Source organism: Charadrius vociferus, unplaced genomic scaffold (genome assembly GCF_000708025.1).
Source record: "Charadrius vociferus isolate BGI_N301 unplaced genomic scaffold, ASM70802v2 scaffold370, whole genome shotgun sequence".
NCBI lineage: Eukaryota > Metazoa > Chordata > Aves > Charadriiformes > Charadriidae > Charadrius > Charadrius vociferus.
Window position 1 is genome coordinate 3,510,797 of NW_009646744.1, and position 20,610 is coordinate 3,531,406.

At 38.4% G+C, this 20,610-nt stretch overlaps 2 protein-coding genes across 3 annotated transcripts; one reads left to right on the top strand and one right to left on the bottom strand.

Annotated features, from left to right (window-relative positions):
- The first annotated feature begins 3,215 nt into the window (after positions 1-3,215).
- On the top strand, positions 3,216-12,990 carry FBXL21 (F-box and leucine-rich repeat protein 21). 2 transcript variants are annotated; one of them, XM_009891037.1, is made up of 6 exons: positions 3,216-3,311; positions 4,705-4,845; positions 7,300-7,751; positions 9,207-9,329; positions 10,024-10,195; positions 11,580-12,990. In XM_009891037.1, exons 3-6 carry the CDS (start codon positions 7,380-7,382, stop codon positions 12,221-12,223), a joined length of 1,311 nt encoding a protein of 436 aa, XP_009889339.1. In that variant the 5' UTR covers positions 3,216-3,311; positions 4,705-4,845; positions 7,300-7,379; the 3' UTR covers positions 12,224-12,990. The 2 variants fall into 2 exon arrangements, with proteins under 2 accessions (XP_009889339.1, XP_009889330.1); XM_009891028.1 differs by lacking the exon at positions 4,705-4,845 and having other exon boundaries at positions 3,250-3,311; positions 7,379-7,751; positions 11,580-12,518.
- Positions 12,991-15,601: 2,611 nt separating this feature from the next.
- On the bottom strand, positions 15,602-20,350 carry LOC104291765 (myeloid protein 1-like). Its single transcript, XM_009891050.1, has 7 exons — positions 20,263-20,350; positions 19,639-19,771; positions 18,607-18,758; positions 17,896-18,066; positions 16,993-17,107; positions 16,276-16,427; positions 15,602-15,839 (listed from the first exon to the last, which is right to left on the bottom strand). The coding sequence occupies exons 1-7, from the start codon at positions 20,306-20,308 to the stop codon at positions 15,649-15,651; spliced, it is 960 nt and encodes a 319-aa protein (XP_009889352.1). The 5' UTR covers positions 20,309-20,350; the 3' UTR covers positions 15,602-15,648.
- Positions 20,351-20,610: the final 260 nt, after the last annotated feature.

Here is a 20,610-nt window from a genome sequence, read left to right on the forward strand (position 1 = left end):
CGGCAGCCGGGGAGGGAGGGGGGGAATGCTGCGGGCCGTCGGCGGGAAAAGAATGGGTGTTTTTTACCAATCCAAAGAGCTTGAATGGCTTGAAAGTCGGGTGGAAACACTTCTAGAAAACCTGTAGAAAGAACGTTGTTTTGTTTTGTTTTCCTGCCGTGTGGTGTTTGGGTAAGCCCTCAGGAGAGCTCTTGAGATGTGTCATTTAGTAAAACAAGGGAAGTCTTGGGTGGTGTTCGTGGTCTAAAAGCTATTACAGTGGGGGTGGCTTTCTTCTAAAAATAATGCATCAGTAGAACACGAATAGCGAAGTTTTGTCACCTAACTAACAGTGGAAGGGGCAATGCGTTTGTATTTCTTCAGTGAAACTAATGCAAGCATTCAGATGTTCAGCTGAATGCAGTTATTTTTAGGTTTCTGAGGTTTTATCATAAATATATTAAAATATTATAAGTCCCTTGAGAGAGAGGCTCAGTTTTGAGAAAAATGGGGATGGATTTTAAAAAAAAAAATAATTAATCCTATTCAGAAGCAAAAATGCCACCCATTAAAAGATCGCTGTGTCTTAAATGAAGAAAAAGCTTAATCTTGGAGCTCATCACTCTGAAGGACTAGATCTTCCAAGACTTAAGCTTAAAATGCATTTTGATCTATATTTTGAAACGTACTCAGCGATTGCGTTTGAGGCTGCAACGGCAGTTGCAACAGCTTTCCAGTGCTGCCTTTCTTGTGTGCAGTATCTGCTGTGCTCCTTCCCCAGACGGACTCTGAATTCCTTAATGTTGTGAGTGGGTGACCTTGGTACTATCACTGAACTGTGGTGGTTTGGTTTTTTTTTAAAGACACTGTGATAATGTGACAAGTATTTCAGCTGTTAAAAGCAGATCCATAAACATTAATTTCCAAGTGTTAGAAAGTTAAAGTGTAATTATCATGATGCCTGCTTTATCCTAGTGGATTTCCAAGCTTAGTTATTTGAAAGGTGTGTTTTTCCTTCATTTCTCAGGAACTTCATTTCTGCTGGATATGTTTTGTTTTGGGTTTGTTTTTTGTTTTTTTGTTGTTTTTTTTTTACTGTCGCTATTAGAAATCTGGTTTTACGGTTTTTTGTTTTAAAAAATTCCTGCTCAGTCCTGGTGTTGAGAACTGAAAGGGGACTCTACAAATCAGAGGAAGCAGTTTTGTCTTTATGGCTTGACTCTATGATATATTGGGTTATAGTAATAAAACCTCTTTTTTGTGACTGACATTGTAGCAGGGGAAGTAGTGAACAGCTGCTAGCTCAACTAAGCCATTGCTGACCACTGCTCAGAATCCCCTGCCAAGACCCCATGTCATGGGAGAGACTTCAGCGTCTTAATTTTAGCAGAAGTATATGGTTCTGTTACCAGGATAAGCTGCAGAAACAGTTATTTAACTTGAATTTTTCTGGATCCCTGTTGGGTTTTGCAGATTTGAGTTTGAGTAGGATAACATGCAGCTGTGCAAAATACTTGATCACAGGGCATTGAGGTCATAGAGTTTATAGAGGAAAACAGCTGTATAGGGTAGTGCACAAATATTTGATACTTTCCTCTACACAAACAAGGATATGAATAGATTTGATAAACCTCACCTGTTATCAAAGTGTTTCATTTCAGCAACTCTGTTGCAGCTCTTTATCTTTGATAATAATTTGCATAACTCTTCCTTAGACTAACAATTCACTGTTACTTACATAACAAACTTGTATTTGATTGCATCTCTGATAACTAGTTATTTTTTGTTATAAACATTTCTGCTTACATGAGCTGACATGTTTGAAGCTGCTTTGGATGGTTCTTGTGGCCTTGGACACTTAAAGGAAGCATCATTAGACTGCACCTGATTAATATTTTTTTTGTTAACAAGAACTTTCAGTAACTTTTTTTTTAAATGTAGTATCTAAGAATTTGCTACTTTTGTCTGTAATATAAAAGTATAAACTTCCTTCTGTGCTGAGGGGTTGTAGGACAGGTCTGAAAGAGAAGCTCTCTTCATCAGGAGATAGTCTGTATTTAGGAGCGAGTATTCAGCTGGTAACCTTTGAAATTCAGAAGCCTCATTGTAGCTAGTCTTTACTGACTACCTTAATAGAACTATATTTGATACATCTCTTACTATAAAAGGATATTACTGTCCTTTTCTTAATTTTCAGATGTTATTTTACTATTAACAGTTATTTCGCTTGCAGCCATGCTGAGAAGTGTTGGGAAGGATACTGAACTCTTGAGTTTAGAACAGATGGAAGGGTATACTTCCTGCCCCCCATGATAGGCATGTAAAGTTTATCATGAGGAAGATTTCAGTTATTTGGTGTATTTTTATAAAAGCTAACTTAGGGATATTCTTGGGGGGTAAAGCTTTGAATGATTACTTACCATGCAAGACAGTGAAACGCAAACTTACCTGTAATGTACTATTAAAAGAAAATAGCGTGGAGGGAGGTAGGGGACTTTTAATTTAAGCCCCCCTGCTGTGGTGGTTGGTGATAGACCTGCCAGGTTGTACAGACTGTCATCTGCTTTCTGGGAGCTCATGAACAGGGAGGAGGCTGCAGGCTGGGAGGGCTGTTGTTGTTGGAGCACAGCTCCTGTCTTGCTCCTTGCCGTGTGACTGTACCCAGGGCTGTACTGGGTGGGGACTTAAGGCTGCTGCACGTTTTGTGGTAGGAAGCCATGCCATGTGGCTTCTGTGTTTTGATCATCTGTCACATAGTTCCCTGGGCCAATAGACAGCCTTGCCAATGAAGGGAAAAAGGCAGGAAAAAACCATTTGGGTGGTTTCCCCCCTCTTCCCCTCCCCCATGTTTTCCATGACTTAGATTACATTAGTAGTTATAGACAGTGTTGTTTACTAAACTGAACTACTAATGGTAATGATAATGCAAATATTGAATAACTTACTGTTACATTGTACTGTTGGCATTACAATGTAAATATAGTTGCAACACTTGTTTCCCATCAGTTTTATACTTAATCTGGCCTGCACATTTCTATTAATGACACAGTTTGCAATGTGGGATAAGCTACCTTGTGTTAAGATGATGCGCTCAAGTTCCTTCACTAAAGCAAGAAAATGTATAAATTGATGTAAAAGTATTTTCCTATCATTTTTGTGTGGGATGTAATACAAGGGTTTTTTTTATTTTTTTTTTCCAAACTAATAAAGGTTTCTGTGGCATTTTATCTGGACAGGAGGGGAAAGCAGACAGATGCTTGTGAGTGTCCCATGGCTGCAGCTGCCTCAGTTCATTCATTTATTGCCTATTGTAACTTGGAAGCATTCTTTAGGTAAGAAAGCTGCTTCAAAATATGGCATGCGGTTTATAAACTTACATTTAATACACTTCTGTGCTGAATCTTTAAATTGCATCTCAGTGTTTTGTACTCTCAATTATAATGTTATTTATGTATTCTGTTTACATGTGTCACTATAAACCTACCTTTTATGTGTTAGAAACTGACAGCACTTTTGCAAATGAATTTTATGTGCTGTGCAGTTAGCAAAGGGACAGTCTGCTCGCTTCACAAGAGAACATGTAATTCTTGTAGGCTGTGCAATACAAGGCCACCATAAATTACAAACTTCTTCAGATGCCATCTATGAACAGAGTTACTAATGTGTATCAACTTTCTAATTATAAACAAGCATGGTTACACAGATCTTCAATTTTCTGATGTGTGGGCGGAGCAACAGCATTACTTGCACAGATTTCAGTACTTGAGTTTGATTTTGCTTAGGAGATAGGGGCTGCTTCTCTTGTTGCATTAATATAATTAACACATACTGCACCTGTGTTAAACTTTGCAACTAAAAGCTGATATTAACTGGGTAGCTTTTCAAAAGATGATGATATGACCTGAGAAAATCTAAAGCCTTATGTCTCCTGTCTTTTAAAGAAAAAAAAAAAGTTCAGGGTTAGAAACCTTCTAAAGATGTTATTACTGGTTGAACGCAATAGTTTGTAAACATCTTCGGTTTCTAAGTCTACTTTTTCATCCATTAAACCATCTTCAAATGATATAAATTGGAGGTTTTGGGTATACTTACTTATAGCAGACCAATAGCCTTTTTCATACTAAAATACACGGTAGCTTTTTTGTATTAGTATGTGGTAGCATATTTGTACATCATCAGTATCTTTTTTCCGGATAGAGTTTAATTAGCCAGAATAGTTTGTTTACCGTCAAGGTTATCCTGATGCAGTAAGCATACTTTTGGAGTAAAAGTGAGTAACTTTTAAAGCCAAGAGTCCTTATATTTTTAAAATATTAGAAGTTATATCTATAAGTATAATTGTTTTGATTCATGTGTTTTTGGTATACAGTAACCTGAAAAAAAAAAAAAACAACATTTCTTATCCGGGTTTGTAATTTCTGTAGGTAATATTCAAGTATCCAGAGGTGTATCTGTGTTGCGTGAGAGTACTGACATGACAAAAATTGTAGATGATGCAAAAAACTAGATTTGTGCCAACAGTTAACCTTCCCATTAGTTAAATGATAGTTTTCAGATAACATTTGGTAAAACTAATTGCTGTGTTCTCGTTCTGATGTTCTACGTCAGCCCTGCAGTGCAATGTGTACTATTCATCTTGGTCTTTGTTCCAAAACTGAGTTTAGTCCCTCCAGTGGGTCTCCTAGACATTGCAGAACAGTTTTTCTTTGGTCGATGGCTTCACAGGTCAGTTCATCTTCTGGGACCCATCCCTGCCTTCTGGTTAAGGAATCAATGCACACATACAGGATGACTCAACAGTGGGATGGATGTTCAGATACCAGAAAGGTGCTGGTAACTTGACAGGAACTTCCACATTCTTTGGAGGTATGTGTGCATGTAAACCTCTCATTGAATACTACCTGGATTATATCACGTGGAACTATAATTTAGTTAACTTAGTTGTATTTTAAAATATATACTGTTCATGGTTTAACTATTCAGAACAAAATTAGAGTCCACGTTTTCACAGTAAATATTAGGGCTTCATGTTTGGAAAAAAATTCATGATATATAACCAATGGAACATTTTTCTGGCTTTGCATTCCACAGTGAGTAATATAATGTAATTCTGCTAAAGTACTGCAATATAGAATACTAAAAATAGAAATTCTAGAGTTCTTGGTTTTAAAGGGATGCAGCAACAAGAACAAGTTACAGCCACGTTCCATCAGCGGGAGCGTGAATACTATGTACACCATGCATACCTTGTCACGTCTCATCTGTCTGAGCTGGATATGCTGCATCTGGTCTGTAGCCTGGCCTGTGGTTTAGGGGAATGCTGTCCTTTCTGGTAGTTCTCAGATACCAAAACTTCTTTGTGGGAGCCAAAAGAGCACCCATGAAGTTCAACTAAGTTTCAAATAAAGTGAAAATTTCCACTTTCTTCAGAAACAGATTTTACCAAGATGTTGCAGAGTTGCATGAGAATAGCAAAAGCATAGAGAAGCTTCTCAGACAACAGCATTTGTTTAATTTCATTTTTTGTTCTAGACTGTAGTTTTAGGAAACAGCTAAATTTTTAATTCCTCTTGAGGAAGGTGGATAAAAACAGGCAAATATTTTACTCAAGCTAAATTTAGCAAGGCTATGAGAAACTGCAAGAGTTATGTAATGGTTAATTACTACATCCACACATAATGCTTTGGATTGCCCATTCATTGTATGACTTAAAGCACTCTAAAGTCGTAAAACGGTTGTGTAGATGATAATTTGATAGAATGGTCTAGTAGCCAAATGTTTAGTCATGCTGTGCTTGTATCTTCATTACATTAGTAACACTAATGTATTGTTTAGAAGTACTGCTTTGTTTTGGAGTGTATTGTTCTTCATTCTCTTCGACTTGCTGCCTTTGCTTGTTAATGCAAGGCATGTGTATCTATTTGAGGTAGAAAAAAAATCATTATTACATATAATTTGAAGAGCGTTACTAGTTTATCCTTCTACGTGTATTACCTATCACTATCATAAATGGAACTTTATAGAGTCTAAGCCAAGACTTCTGAAGACTGCTAGAATAAATTCCCTGGTAGTCGAGATGATTTGTCAGGAGGACAGAAAGCAGTGAAGCTGGTCATATGAACAGCTCTCGATTAATTGGCTAGGTTGTTCTGTCCTGCTTCTCAAAGAATGAATGTGCTTCCTTTTTGTGAAAGTGGAATTACGCTTGTGTGTCAGACACCTCATCAGCAATACGGATGGGGTTTTGTAAGTTGGAGAAAATGCCGGATAAATTTTTGATAGGGTAGTCTGTATTTTGGCAGCTGTTTCTGGATTTTGGTGTCTCTTTCCCCTACCCACCTGAAGATACTATGGAAAATTGTCAGCCCAGAAGCAGCATACTGTGAGGGTTGCTGTGGAAGGTTGTTCAGTAATAATAGATAACATGTGTTTGTTGTTGCAGAACACGTGATTGCTTTGAAAATGTTAGCTTCAGAGTGGTTGGGAAGAGATAAGGTCTGGCTGAACATCTGATTAGTAGGACATTTGAGAAGGGGCCTCGTGCCACTGTAAAATGGAGTGGCACTTGAAATGGTTAAGACAGTTGTTGAGAATTGATTGAATAACAGAATTCATTGTAGAATGGGCTTGAGTAGATTGTGCTGCTTTGGCATGTGAAAGCAGAGCTTTTCCTTATGCTGCTTTTTTCTGAACTCTGGCTCATGTGGCAAATGTTCCTTGGTGAAGTAGTTAGCATAGTTTGCTATATTGTGGGGTCACTGTCCTTTTCTACTGCTGAAAAACAGCATGTGGACTTCATTTACTTGGCCCTGTTTTGATAATTGGCCTCTGAAGTTTTTTGTTGTTAGTTTTGTTAGTTGTACAAACACTTTTCCTCTGCCTGGCATGATTTAAAAACCAAACCAAAACAAAAACCTAATAAAGCAAAGCAGTGGGGAAGGCGGGCAAAGCTTTTGAATCTGACTCTTCTGAATGCATATGTTCTAAGGTATTCATTGTTTAAAAAGGTAGTTTATGAATTGCGTTCTATAGTTGATAAAATTCTTCTAGAAGTCACAAGTAGATTCTGTAGTTTGTCCGCTGAGTTTAAATGTGAACATACATAATTTGCTACTGCTAAATAGATTGCTGTTAAATACTTCTTTTTCTACAAAGTGCTTGATGTACTATGAAGTACTAACACATCAAACTACACTCAGTAAATTAACAAACCCAAATTCTTCAGATTCAAATCAAGTTGTAGAAAATAAAAGGTCCTTGATAATGTCTGTGCACTGTATATTTACATATGAACATATCTTTTTTTTTTTTTTTTTTCAGAGACCTACTATACATGAGACCTTTCAGGAAACTCTGCAGTTCTAATACATCGGATTGTTCCAGTATCTGAAACTTTCACGATGAAGAGAGCTAGGCAGAAAGTTGTGGTTGAAAATGAAGCTCCTCAAACATCACAGAAAAGCAAGAAACAGAGAACTTGTTTATATGGCTCACTGTTTGGTGAATCTGACTTGCATGCCTCAGTGGACTGGGGAAGCCTTCCGCACCATGTTATTCTGCGCGTCTTTCAGTTTCTACCTTTAGTAGATCGAGCCAGGGCATCTTCTGTTTGTCGAAGGTGGAATGAAGTTTTTCACATCCCAGATCTCTGGAGGAGATTTGAATTTGAGCTTAGCCAGCCAGCTACTTCCTACTTAAAGTCTACGCATCCTGATCTCATTCAGCAGATTATCAAGAGGCATGCTGATCATCTGCAATACGTCAGCTTCAAGGTAAGTCTTGGATGAATGGAGGCTTGTTTTGTCATGTTATTTGGCATAATGTGTGCAGCTTCTCTGTCGGGTGGGTCAAGTGTTGTACCTGGGAAGTCTTACCTATGCTTAAAAACACAGCTACTGCCACAATTTATTTCCACACATGCACACAGTCTCCTTCCATTTTCTGCACTCTAATCTCTACAAAGTAAAGAAGGAGCTAATGTCATGCAATACAGTGCTGAAGATATGTTTTCAGAATATGTAGTTTCTGTGAGTCAGTGTGAGTGGCAGTCTGAGTTCTTGGGCAGATTATTGTGCAGATAAATATTTCTTGCGCATGGTAGCACTTGAGGAAAAAGGTTTGTGTTGTATGTATAATGTACTTGCAAAATAGAGCTGTACAGTGAAGAATGTCTTGACATTTTAGAACCCTGCTTTGAAAAAGTATGAGAAATGGAGAATGATTCTGTGCCTGTATATTCAGGTGATTGACACATATGGTTATAATTAAGTCACAGTAAACTTGATTTAAATGCAGGCTATGTTTGTAGTCTCAAGATTGCATGAATTCAGACTTCTTTCATTTGAATGCTTGGTACAGTTCACTGTTTATCTGAGAAGGTCATAGTTGGAATTACAGGTGCTTTGCTCAGTTTTGGCAGACCCTCCTTCTTAGAGGAGGTCATAGTTCTAAGCTGTGAAGAAAAAGCAGAAGAAAGGGTTGATACTAAAGCTAGAGTGAAAAATAGAAACTTCTTTTTCTCAGCACTGGTAGCAGTTTTATATTTGGAGATGATGTGACTTGGTTGCACAGCAGTTCATAGATAATCAGTTATTAAATACCTGTAACTTCTACATTTCCTATAACTGATTTGAATGAATTGGCATTATAATGTCTTAATGCAACTTCTGTGCTTTTTCAGCTATGCTTTTATCTTGGCTGCCACAAAACAGGAACGTGAAACAAAATAGTGATTTGTCCAAAGTTAGTCATGAGGCTTAGAAGAATTGAAAATTGGCTCATTATTTGAGATGCAAAGGTGTTGTCTTTGCTCTAAGACTTTATAATTGGCATTTAAAAAAAGGCGCATACATACCTTACACCACATACACCAATACAAACAACCACCATACCAATACCACAAACACCATACCTTACATGCATACACCAATACTAATTACAGTTGTTTAGGAAGGCATGAGGTTATTTGCAGAGAAGGCTTAGATTTAAGCGCTCTGTTCATATTGGAAATATCCAGCAGTCGTACTCAGGAAAATTTTCTAGTAGTAACTTTCCTGAACTCTTTTCTTGTCTTGAAATTTCTAACTAAAGTTGCGTTTTGTTCTTGTGGTAAATGCAGTCTGGTGCAGTACAGCTAAGTGGATGTGGACCTTGCAGTCTTGGATATCCATGATGCTGTTTTCTAAATAATAAAGAGTGATTTCATGCTTTTTAAATTGCTTTTATAGGTTGATAGTAGTACTGAGTCAGCAGAAGCAGCCTGTGACATCCTTTCTCAGTTGGTGAACTGTTCTATCAAGACACTGGGTTTGATTTCTACAGCAAAACCAAGCTTCATGAATGTCTCTAAGGTAATGTTCTACCAACTGTAACTGGAGTGACTTAGTTCGCTTTTAAACCACTTTAGCTTTCTTATTGTGTTGTTACTCAGTTGATGGTAATCTTTAAAGATATGCCAATAAATACAGGCTATTTCATAAGTTGTGGCATCTGTTAGTATAAGGGAAGTAGCTGAACATTGATTCCACTCGTGAATTTAGTAGTGTTGATACTTTGTAGAGGTGGGGAATCATTTAGAAGGCTTGAGTTTCCTAATTTCTAGATTAAGATATACAATGATCACATGCTGCAACATACTGTTATAATATTTGGGGTTTTTCTTTCTTTGACTCTATAGGTCACAGCAGAACTACTTTCCGGAAAGTAAAATAAATGCCTTTTCCTTTTTTTCTGCAGATAAGTTCTAGATACTTCCGGCTTATCACTATGTACATTTATCCCTACTTTATTACAGTGAAAAGATAAATCAGCGGATGAGTTAACTACTGAGTGTAAAGCTAATATGTTACATGCAGCAGCATATTTTTAAACAAAGATTTCCTGTGTTCAAATAAGCCTTTCTTTGTTACACAAGAAAGTGGATGCTTTAGAAGTGATTATTATTGAACTTTCTGTGCATTCGAAACCTGAAGTTTAAATGCTGTCGTTCTGCCTGTCTTTTAATGAGATTTTTTTTTTTCCCTCTCCTTCAATTTCTCTGAACAGGCTCATTTTGCTTCAGCACTGACAGTTGTTTTTGTAAACTCCAAGTCATTATCATCAATCAAAGTAGATGACACACCACTTGACGATCCTTCCTTGAAAGTTCTAGTTGCTAACAACAGTGATACTCTAAAATTGCTAAAAATGAGCAGCTGTCCTCATGTATCACCTGCTGGTGAGTAGTGAATATATATGACAAATGTAGCAGTAAAGTATCATAAAACAACAGTGAAGACTTAGTTTGAAACAAGTTATTCATAAAACGTGTAGTGCTTTTCTGAGCTTCTTAGCCAAGGCCTCTTACTGACCTTGTCTTGCCTTTGGACAGTTGGAAGGGGAAGTATATTATCTTTGTGTTACTGAATGAGTTGGATTAATGAAGGTGGAGGTGCTCCTCGCTTGACTGCACCTTCTAGAATCCTGGGGTTTGGGTGTGTTGGTGTCTTGGGTTTTTTTTTATGTTCTCAGCTACTTCAGTACCTGTGATGGTAGGCCTTGAGGAGGAAAAGCCTCTGAAAATAGTGCAAGCCTTTAACATGTGTTCCAAGGACTTAATGTTCGTTGCCAGATCTCTGTAAGGGTAACCAAATTTGTGCTGCTTAATGTGTGCAACTCTGTAAACTTATCTAACTGGCATTCTGTGGGAACACACATGCAAAATCCCTGACCAATCAACTACTGGTTTGTGGGATAAAGGAGATGAAAGCAGTTGTCAATAACTGTTTTGCAAGGTGTTGTGAGTTTAACTTATTGAGCAAAAGTGTTAGTGCTTCAAAGTTATATTAAAAAAACCCCAAATGTGGAGCGTATACAAATTTCAAAAACTAATAGTGCAAGACTGAGAGTCTTTCAGTTTCTGTCGTGCCCTCGTGTGTCTAGATCTGGTAGTACGCACTTGCTCATTTTGGCATTGGTTGGTGAAAGGCTCACTCCCTTCAAAATAAAGGCTTGTCAGAACGTTCAGAGAGCTTTGAGTCCCTTCTCACTTACCTTTCTCCTGAAAGCCTGGTGCTAGGGAAAGGGAATCCTGGTCTGGTTTCTTTCCTATATTCTTATCCGGAGTCTGTGTACTTTGTATTCCAACAGATTAAGAGAAGTTATAGCAGTTATGTTGTTTATATCTTAATTCAGGGAAGGGTCTGTTTTAGCATAGCTCTTAAACTTGGCTACCGGTTGTCATTTAAATAGAATGCTTAGATGAATGCAGAAGGAAGGAGTATTAGAGAATGGAACAGTGGCAACTTCAGTGAATCTTACCTGATTTCAGTTTCCTCCTCAAAGTTGAGGAAACTCTGCACAAGGAGGGGCAAAGAGGAAGAAAGATATGCAGATCCAGGATGAATGTGACTGGTTAGACTTTATTCTCTTACTGATAAGTGTTTATGGCCAAAACATCATAAAAGGATGTGGACATCTAGAACTTTATTGTATTTCATGGGTTTTGGATATAGGCATGAATACTCAAGCCAATAGAATTAGTACTTGCTTGAACTTTACAGCGAACAACTATACTTATATTCAGTTTTCATTTTACAAAGTAATTTTGTTTGGTTCCTCAGGAATTCTTTGTGTTGCTGACCAGTGTCATGGACTTAAGGAGCTGGCTTTGAACTACTACATACTAAGTGATGAACTGCTACTGGCCCTTTCGAGTGAAAAACATGTTGATCTTGAACACCTTCGCATAGATGTTGTGAGTGAAAATCCTGGACAAGTTGAATTTCACACTATTAAAAAGCAAAGCTGGGATGCTCTAGTTAAACACTCCCCCAAAGTCAACATTGTGATGTATTTCTTCTTATATGAAGAAGAATTTGATGCTTTCTTCAGAGAGGAAACCCCTGTTACACACCTTTACTTTGGTCGTGCAGTAAGCAAAGCAATGTTGGGTCGTATTGGCATGAATTGCCCAAGGTTAATTGAGTTGGTTGTGTGTGCTAATGGACTTCAGCCTTTGGACGACGAACTTATTCAGATTGCTGAGCGCTGTAAGAACTTAACAGCAATGGGACTTGGTGAATGTGAAGTAACTTGCAGAGGTTTTATTGAATTTGTAAAGATGTGTGGGGGCAGGCTTACCCAGCTTTCGATAATGGAGGAGGTACTGATTCCAGATAATGATTATAACTTAGATCGCCTTCATCTGGAAGTCTCCAAACACCTGGGAAGAATGTGGTTTCCTGATATGATGCCAACATGGTAAATTTTCTGCGTTTGTGGATAAACTGGTAGAATCAGGGCGTTTTCTATGCAAATAAAGAATTTAAAATGAAATATGAAAACTTATTTCCAGATTTCAGTTTTTGTACCTTGAGAACCTCTAGTAGCGTAACAGCAAAACGTTCTAGAATGTTAATGGTATATTGAAATAGAAAATAGATTGTGTACTTAGCACTTCTGAAAGTATGTCTATGGTTTACAGATGCTTCAAACCTCAGTGACTGGGCTTCTCTGAGCTTCTATTTAAATGTTCCATTCACATTAAATAATTTTTTTTCATGTCTTTGCTTAGTCTTTCTGATCTAGTCAGAAGAGGACTAGAAAAACTTTTTTTCCTTTAGCAAATCTAACTTCATGGGAAGCTGAATACAGCTTGGAGTTCAGGAAAACCATATTATTTGTCGTGATGTTTTATACAGCTATTTTTCAAAATATTCATGTTATAAATGTAAAAGCTTGTACATTAATATAGTTACACTAGCCGAGGTTACTCAAGTATAATCTAGCTTAAACTCATGACAGTATATTAAAACATTCTGGTAAATAAGCTTATGCTCACAAAAAAAAACTTTCCAGTTTTAAATTGCACTTTAAATCATTTTGACATATTAGCTGAACTGTATAGACTGCATTGTAAAGTATGTTGTTTTACTGTCTTACGTATTAAATGGATGGGGAAAAAGACCTTGTTAAAGTTAATGAATTTAAAAGTTTGGATCTAGATTGATTGCTTGGGTGAATGGCAAAGCAATTTGGAAATGGCCAGAGTATAAGGAATAGCTTCTGGGTTTGAGAGAGTTCAAGTCTTTGATTACAGAGATTGTTGTCTGAACGGTGTGCCATGTTTTCATTATGAAAAGCAGGATCTCATAAATGTGGCTAGTGAGAAGGAAGGATCAAATGGAATACAGTTGTCTTCGATCACTTTCTATTTGAAATCAAGGGTTTAGAGCACTTAAAAAAAATTGCCAGTTAGAGGCCAAAATGGCCTGTAGTAATTCTGCCTGTATCTCACAAAGCTGTGCTATGAGCCCTGATTTCTAGAGTAAGGATTGCTGGGGGTGATCCTGAAATTTTTCATTCAGGACTGTTTAGTATTTGTTGCTATTAACTGTTTTTTGAGGAAGAAGATTTTATTTTATTTATTTGTTTTCTTTAAAGGATAAAGGAACAGTGAGTTGATGTGAATTAGAATATGTATTTTTGTATTTTGCACACTGTAAACTGAAATGCATTGTATAGAAATTTTGCTGTAATTATTTTCCTGCTGTTCTATCTTCCTGTGTATAGTACGAAGTCTACATTTGATTTGCTGGTTGTATTTCTTACATCAGATTATGTCAGTTTCTTCCACGCTTACACTTCTCTACTGCAAAAGTAACAGCTAAAGGGTTAAACTGCCCTTGTCTTGGACAGACTTGTTCCCAGTTCCAAGCTAAAGAATTTAAGATAACATATAGTGCCTGCCTGAATCAGTAATGCATTATTGCCTGTTGCATAGTTAAGAAGCATCTGACTCTGGTTACCAGCACCTGTTACCCAAGCGCTTGCTTCCATACGCAAAGGGATTGTAATTGTCTTTTTGAACAAAAGATTGAAATATTTCTTAACAGTATTTGGTTTAATATGTGTGGTTTGCTTTAAATGTAAATATAATAAAGTGATTAATATGTGCACCGATATTACTTTTATCCGTCTGTTGCACCATGGCCTCCTGTTAGGCAGGGTTCTGGCCTGTTAGAAACCATCTACTTGATAAACCTGGGGAGACGCAGTAGAAATGTTTAGCTGCTGGATTATAGCAAATTAGTCATTGTCATTTCATGTCTGTGCCTCAAATTTGAGGATTTTTGACATGCTGAAACCATAAAATGAAATGTGGGCAAGTCTTGTAGATGGTTGGTAAGTCCTTGAGTCCTCCCTGTCTCTCTAGCCAGGATAACAGCATTAATGAACTATCAAACACTAGTGGCTATATACAGAAATACAGTTCAGGAGGAAACTAAAATGCTTTGAATATTGTCACTTTCTTTGTCCCTGCTACTAAAGCAGCTTTTCTGCAAAGCCATGATTGTTAGCTTGCTCCAGCTCTAAGCTTCTAGAAAAACAGACTTGCATTTATTAATGTTGTGAATTGTGGTGTAATTTTCTTTTTTTTTGTGCATTTCCTCTTGTAAGTGGTCTTAACAAGACCTGTTGATACTTGAGTTTATAACTAAATTCAACAAAATTGATGCATTAGTCGTAGTGTGAAATGTGTTTCCCACACTAGTAGTGTGGGAAGTTAATTTTGGTTGAAAGGTAACTTCTGGCATAATGTTGAGTTTTACAGTTTTAGTGTTAGATTTGTTTACTGTCACATGTTGGTGCTATAGTATATGCATCGTGCTTTGGGGAGGAGTGCCAAAACACTGCCCTGTGTAAAGCAGCATTAATTCTTCTTTTCCTTCACTAGTAGCTCATCCTGAATGATCGCAGTGGAGGTACTGCACTTGGCAAGAACCTGTAGATAGCTGCCTGCTGCCTTTACTTCCCAGTATCCCTTGAGTACCCTGTGCTTCAGAGCTCTGCCTTGTCCTACCTCAGGCAAGTTTTATCTCTTTTATTGTCTTTTCCTAGTTTCACTGCCCTGCAAAGGCTTTCTGCAACCCCATCTCTAAAGTGTATAATGCAATGATAGTTTGTTAGAGTAACTAAACCCCATAAATGAAGCACAGAATTTAAACCGATACGCTAGAGAGATTTGTAGGGTCACAAAAAAAGTCCCAAGTTTCAGTGAGAAGCCATCAGTTGTGCACCTTTTCTGCCACTTGAGGGGGTGAGCAAATTTTCATGCTTGCTGACTTTTCAGACTCTTTGAGAAAGCTTATCATTAGTCATTGCTAACTTCCTGATTCTCTTGTAAATGCAAATTCTAACAAAAACTCCACTCTTTTCCTTGTGCGGAGTGTCCCTTTTGCCACTCAATAGAGACACTGGTGGTTCTGGCATGACAACACCAAGCAGCAGCTTTTATGTGTTGTAGAGTGTTTCAGTAAGTTTCTTTCTACTTTTCCTCAGTTTAGGTGCCTTCAAACCTTGGCAAACAAGATTACTTCAGATGTTGTAGTGAAGTTCATCATTTAGGCTAAGATAAAATGTTTGCAACAATTACCGGTTAGTTGCTGGTTTTTAAGTATCTGTATCTGGAGTGTATATTAATGTTAACACCGTGCTGTATTATGTGAGGCCCAAAGTAATATTGACTTAGTCATAATATAAACTGTTGTTGTGCATATTGTATAGCTTTTTTAATTCTGTAAAATACATTTTTTTTCCTTCCTTCGCTCAGAAGGCTGTCCCCATGATAAGAAAAAACAACTTTTGGATGCTGAGATGAATTTATTTGGAATTTACTGCATTTCCATTTCACTCTCTTCGCCCTTTCCCCCTTTCGAGATTGGTAGTAGGATCTGAGTGATCGCAGTTCTCAACGTGAATGTGGGATGTGATCCCAGGGAATACTCTTTGCATTGGCAACATTTTGCCAAGGATTTGTCCCTTAGAAATTCTACCGTTGTATCTGATGGGATGGATGCAGAGTAGTTTTACGCAGAAGCCTGGTGAAAACAAGAGGAGGGAAAACATCAGATGACTGATGAAGCATTTCTTCATTTGTACAAACTCTGTTTCAGAAATACTAACATTTTCTGTCTTGGTATTTCCACTATTGTTCTCTCAGTGGAAAGGGTAAAATAGCAAAGAAACTATGGTCATAAAAAAAGGAAGATAGTGGTTGGAGTTGTTGGCTTGGTGGAAGAGGGAAGATGGAAGGCAGGGAGAAGGTGGGAATTCTGCTTTGGTAAAGAGAAGAGCTCAAAGACAGTCTACAGAACTATTTGCATTTTAACATAGCAGCAAAAAGATCTGCATGTAAATGAACAGGTGATGCAGTGTTTCAAAACGTATCTTGCTTAACTACTTGGCTAGCTGCAAGGTCATACATCCTATATGACCTCAAGACAAAGAAATATTAAATGAAAAATAGCTGTTTACCTGATCCCCTGATTTGAACTCCATCATCAATGGCATTTCCGTTGTGGAAGAATTTAATGGGTCCAGAGAGCTGACCAGAAAAGGGAGCGTACACAGTTGCTCCATCAGAACAGATGACATCCACACCTGCATGCTTTCCTTTACCGTTGTGTCTGAAAACAGATATGTAATTAGAGAAGTCTCTCGTCAGACCTAACATTATATAGAGCGATAGATCAGTTAGCAGGCTTCAGTATCTGGAAATGGGTTGTTTGTACTGAGAAGTTGTTGACATAAGTGATTGGCTGAAGGATCTATAAGAAGTTTTTTGGTGTAGATGATGTAATGCTACATAGGGTTGCAGTTTTGCAAATTGGCGTAAAAAAAAAAAAAGGCACCCCCCCCCCTCCCCTTTCTTCCAAGCTTTTAAATAGAACTGTAGAGTCGCAGAAATGCTGGTTTGTGGGTACCTGTGGAGGACATCAAGTCCAACCTTCCACTTGAGGCAAGACAGCACGTCAGGCTAAGCTTAGCCTCAGTCATAAAATCCTCCAAGCACAGAGGTTTTAGGAATAATGTGGGCTGCCTGTTCTGGTGCTGCATTACCCCCGTTGTGAAAATGTTTCCTTATGTCCAACCTGAAACTTCAAAGCTGTAATTCTTAAATGGCTTAAACAGAGTTCAACTCTTTTTCAGTGGAAAAGCAATAAACCCCCACAGGTTCCAACTGTATAGTACCTTGGAGCTCCGTAGTATCCGCAGCCGTACCTATCGCAGCCTCTTATCTCATTTGTAGGGTTCCCGGAGCACACTGTTGCCCAGTGTCTGTCTTGTTGTGGGAATGGTGGAACAACTTTGAAATACAGAAACACAGCACATCAAAGTTAACTTTTAGGTTCTAGGTGTTGCATGTTTGTGATTACTATGTTTTAATTTTAGTTAGGTAGGAATACACTGGAATTGCATCCCGCGCATGTAGTTGGATGTTTCCTCTGCAAAATTTATCATCCTTTAGGAAATGTAAATAGAATGTACACCTGAGACTGGATTGTAATGTTTCAGATTAGGATTATCTCATACAAGGAACATGCTTTAAAGAGAAAAATTCAGAAAGTATCATGGTTCCTAGAGTGTAATCTGAAGGATGGGAAAAGATTCAGTTTTGTTTCTTATTCTCTGCCCAGGCTGATGGGACTGCACTCCTCCAGTCCTCTCCTCCATTGCTACTGATGTAGTATTTCTATTTGCAAAGGATCACCCTAAAGTCTGCTAAGATGCAGTATTGAAAACACGGCTAGTAGTTAAAAGCGAACAAACAGGAGAGATGTCTGACTCAGTTTATTGCTGAGACTTGATGCTGCTGTCATGGCGGGGGCGAGAAATACAACTCAATAAGGTTATATATTCTTCCTGGATCACTGTCTACAGTCCTGTTTTACTGTATTTATAATGCATGTTTTCTTTCTTTTGGGTGTTGCTGTCAGGCAGAACTTAAGACAGGTTTTAGATTTACCTATTGTTTGATACTGTTGTCCTTATTTGAAATTAATTAATAACTCATTTTCATTCATGATGCTACTTATTCTGGTTGGTGGTGTTTGCTTGTTGTTTCTGTTTTTCAATTGTTTTTTGTTTGTTTACCAGGTGTAAGTAGATGAGTAGGATCAGAGTGGTCGCAGTTCTCAACATGGATGTGAGAGGTAATGCCAGGAAATACTCTTTGCATTGGCAGCATTCTCCCGAGTTGTTGCCCTCTGTGGATTTGGCCGTGGTAGCGGATGGGGTGGATACAGACGAGCTTTACACAGTAACCTGGAAGAGACGGGAGAGGAAGCGAGGTCAGGGAAAACCAGCAGCATCTGTTCTTGGGGTGAGCAAGAAACCTTCTGTGCTAGCCTCTTACTGGAGACTAATGAGGAAGCAGAAATGTAATCAAGGTACCAACAGTCCTGAAATCGAAATTACTATGGAAAAGAGGAAAAGAGGGTGTTGGAAAATAGGGTCAGGAAAACATCCTCTCAGCAAAACTGAGGGCATATTTCCAGTACTTTATTTTTACTGTTTCCTTTTTTTTTGTTCTTTTGAGTTGGGGTTGTTGTTTTCCTGCTACCTGTTTTTTCAACTCCCTTCTTCCCTCCTCTCCAAGAAAAGCATAGGAAAGGACTGCATCCTGCTGGTGCTGATTTCCCATATTTCTTAGCAGCAGTCTAGTGGTGCTTCACTGTGCTTCAGCTAGAGAGGGTGTGAGATTGATCAACACCGCTTGAATTGAAGAGCTACAGAAAGCTTACTCAAGTGAATAAAATGATGACTTGTGCATGCCTCACAACGTAGCTGCTATTAATTACTTGCCTGATCCCCTGATTTGGACTCCATCATCGATGGCGTTTCCATTATGAAAGAACCGAATGGGTCCGGAGAGCTGGCCGCTGAAAGGAGCGTACACTGTCGCTCCATCAGAACAGATGACATCCACACCCGCATGCTTTCCTTTATGACTGTCCCTGAAAACATACATATGTAACGAGAGAAGTCTGTCAGGCTTTACATTACATATAGGTAGATCAGTCGACACAGTATGATATCTGGAGCTTGTCTAACAACATTTTTGCATCTGCAATTAAATTGGAAAGAAATAGTGGCTTCAATCCATCTTTTATTCTTTTGCAAAATGTTCGTGTTACTCTGACCTTCAAAGGGGGATGAGATTTCAAATTTTAAGCGTATTTTTATTTTCCCAAGTTCATGGGATGTTTCAAGCTGTGATAGAAAAGTACCCCTGTTCCCCAAAATACATCTGTGCCAGTGTAAAACAGAATCTTATGTTTGACATTTTCTCTTTTAGAAATTTGGAAGTTGCATGATGAGGATGGACACTTCTTATAGCATCTGGGGAGAGGAGATGACAGGAAAACACAGGGGAGGCAGGAGTCATTCTGTGTATAAAAGCATTTTTCAGGGAAATGTAACCTGTTCTGCTATGTCTACTTAAAGACAACGATGCTGGCAGACCTTTAGCTTGTGTAAATTAATCTACTCGGCTTCCTGTAAGCTGTTGCTGAATGTCAGTTAAATATCTGGTGTATCAGCAGCAATAATAAATGGCACAAATCCTTGAAAAACTTTCCATTTCCTTTACTCAGGCTGCTAATTCGTGTAACGGTCTTGCTTCTTCCCCCGTGCATCAGTTAGTAGTGGTAGTCTTGCTCCACTTCTGCATAACTGCCAAGTGGCATCCCAAAAATGAGTAAGAAGTCCCGCAGACAACAGTATTTTCTCCTTCTAAGTGTCAACTCTGCTTAAACTCTACTCTTTCTCCCTTGTGACCGTTTAATTTAGGAAAGCAACAGCAAACCCCACTGCTCCGGATTCCTACTGCGTTACCTGTCAGCGCCGAAATGGCCACAGCCGTATCTATCGCAGCCCCGGATTTTGTTGGTGGGATTCCCGCTGCAGATCTGTGCCCAGTGTCTGTGTTGTTGTTGGGGCGGGTGCGCGTCCAACTGCTTGGCAAAAACTTCACGTGCAAAAAAAGGAAAACGGGGAAAAAATCAACCACGTTCTTAATACGGTATGACAAAGAGTGTTAAGGTGCGAAGTAGAGTGTTTAAAGTGGAAGATGTGAGCTCATGGGAGTTTATAATTTCAGAAACTAGGTAAAAGAACATTGTACGACGTGCTATATAGACTTGATCCCTTTTTCTTGAGGTCTTACTTTAAGGCATATACACTAAAACCAAGGCAAAGCTATAGATAAATATTTTTAATGTTAGTTTGTGAAATAAGTCAAATTACTTTCACCACCTTCATGAAACCTCTAAACACTTCAATATATGACTCTCAATGCACACCTAATGGCGTATTTTATAATCCTCAGAATTGTGCACGTTACCATAATTTTTCATAAAACTAGGTTGAAAAAGCATTATTTATGTTGGAGCCAATTTCAATAATTCATTCATGTCTGCCTAAAACCAGTCAAGACCAACTATAGCGATCTCAACTTACCAGTGGACACCAAGCTGACCAGAGCGACCAGGCTGAGAGCTGACATCTTGTGGCTGCTTCACCAGTGTTCTTTGATCCAATCAAAGACGTTGAGCAGTAGCTGCCTGGGCTATTTATGTGGTTTTGAGAGCCCAACTCTGGTGTCTTGGCCAATCAGTCTTGAGCAAAGTATTACAGCTCTGGACCGATGGTGTTGCCATACAGAGCACCGAGGAAGTCTACGAACTCTAACGGTTGTTTGAGCTGGTTGGGAAAGAGGGATAAAATAATTAGTCTCTTAGCACACAGTAATAGATGGAAATGAGCAGTCCCACATTTCAGGAAGCTCTGGTTGAACAGTTTCTTAAC

Excerpts from the sequence above, each read along its gene's own strand:
- FBXL21 (XM_009891028.1), top strand. The coding sequence starts at position 3,250 with ATGGCTGCAGCTGCCTCAGTTCATTCATTTATTGCCTATTGTAACTTG. Across the intron at positions 7,752-9,206 it reads TGCAATACGTCAGCTTCAAG|GTTGATAGTAGTACTGAGTC; the intron begins GTAAGTCTTGGA and ends TTGCTTTTATAG. Across the intron at positions 9,330-10,023 it reads GCTTCATGAATGTCTCTAAG|GCTCATTTTGCTTCAGCACT; the intron begins GTAATGTTCTAC and ends TTCTCTGAACAG.
- LOC104291765 (XM_009891050.1), bottom strand. The coding sequence starts at position 20,308 with ATGTCAGCTCTCAGCCTGGTCGCTCTGGTCAGCTTGGTGTCCACTG. Across the intron at positions 18,067-18,606 it reads AGTCCAAATCAGGGGATCAG|GTTACTGTGTAAAGCTCGTC; the intron begins GCAAGTAATTAA and ends CGTCTCTTCCAG. Across the intron at positions 17,108-17,895 it reads TACTCATCTACTTACACCTG|TTGTTCCACCATTCCCACAA; the intron begins GTAAACAAACAA and ends TGTATTTCAAAG.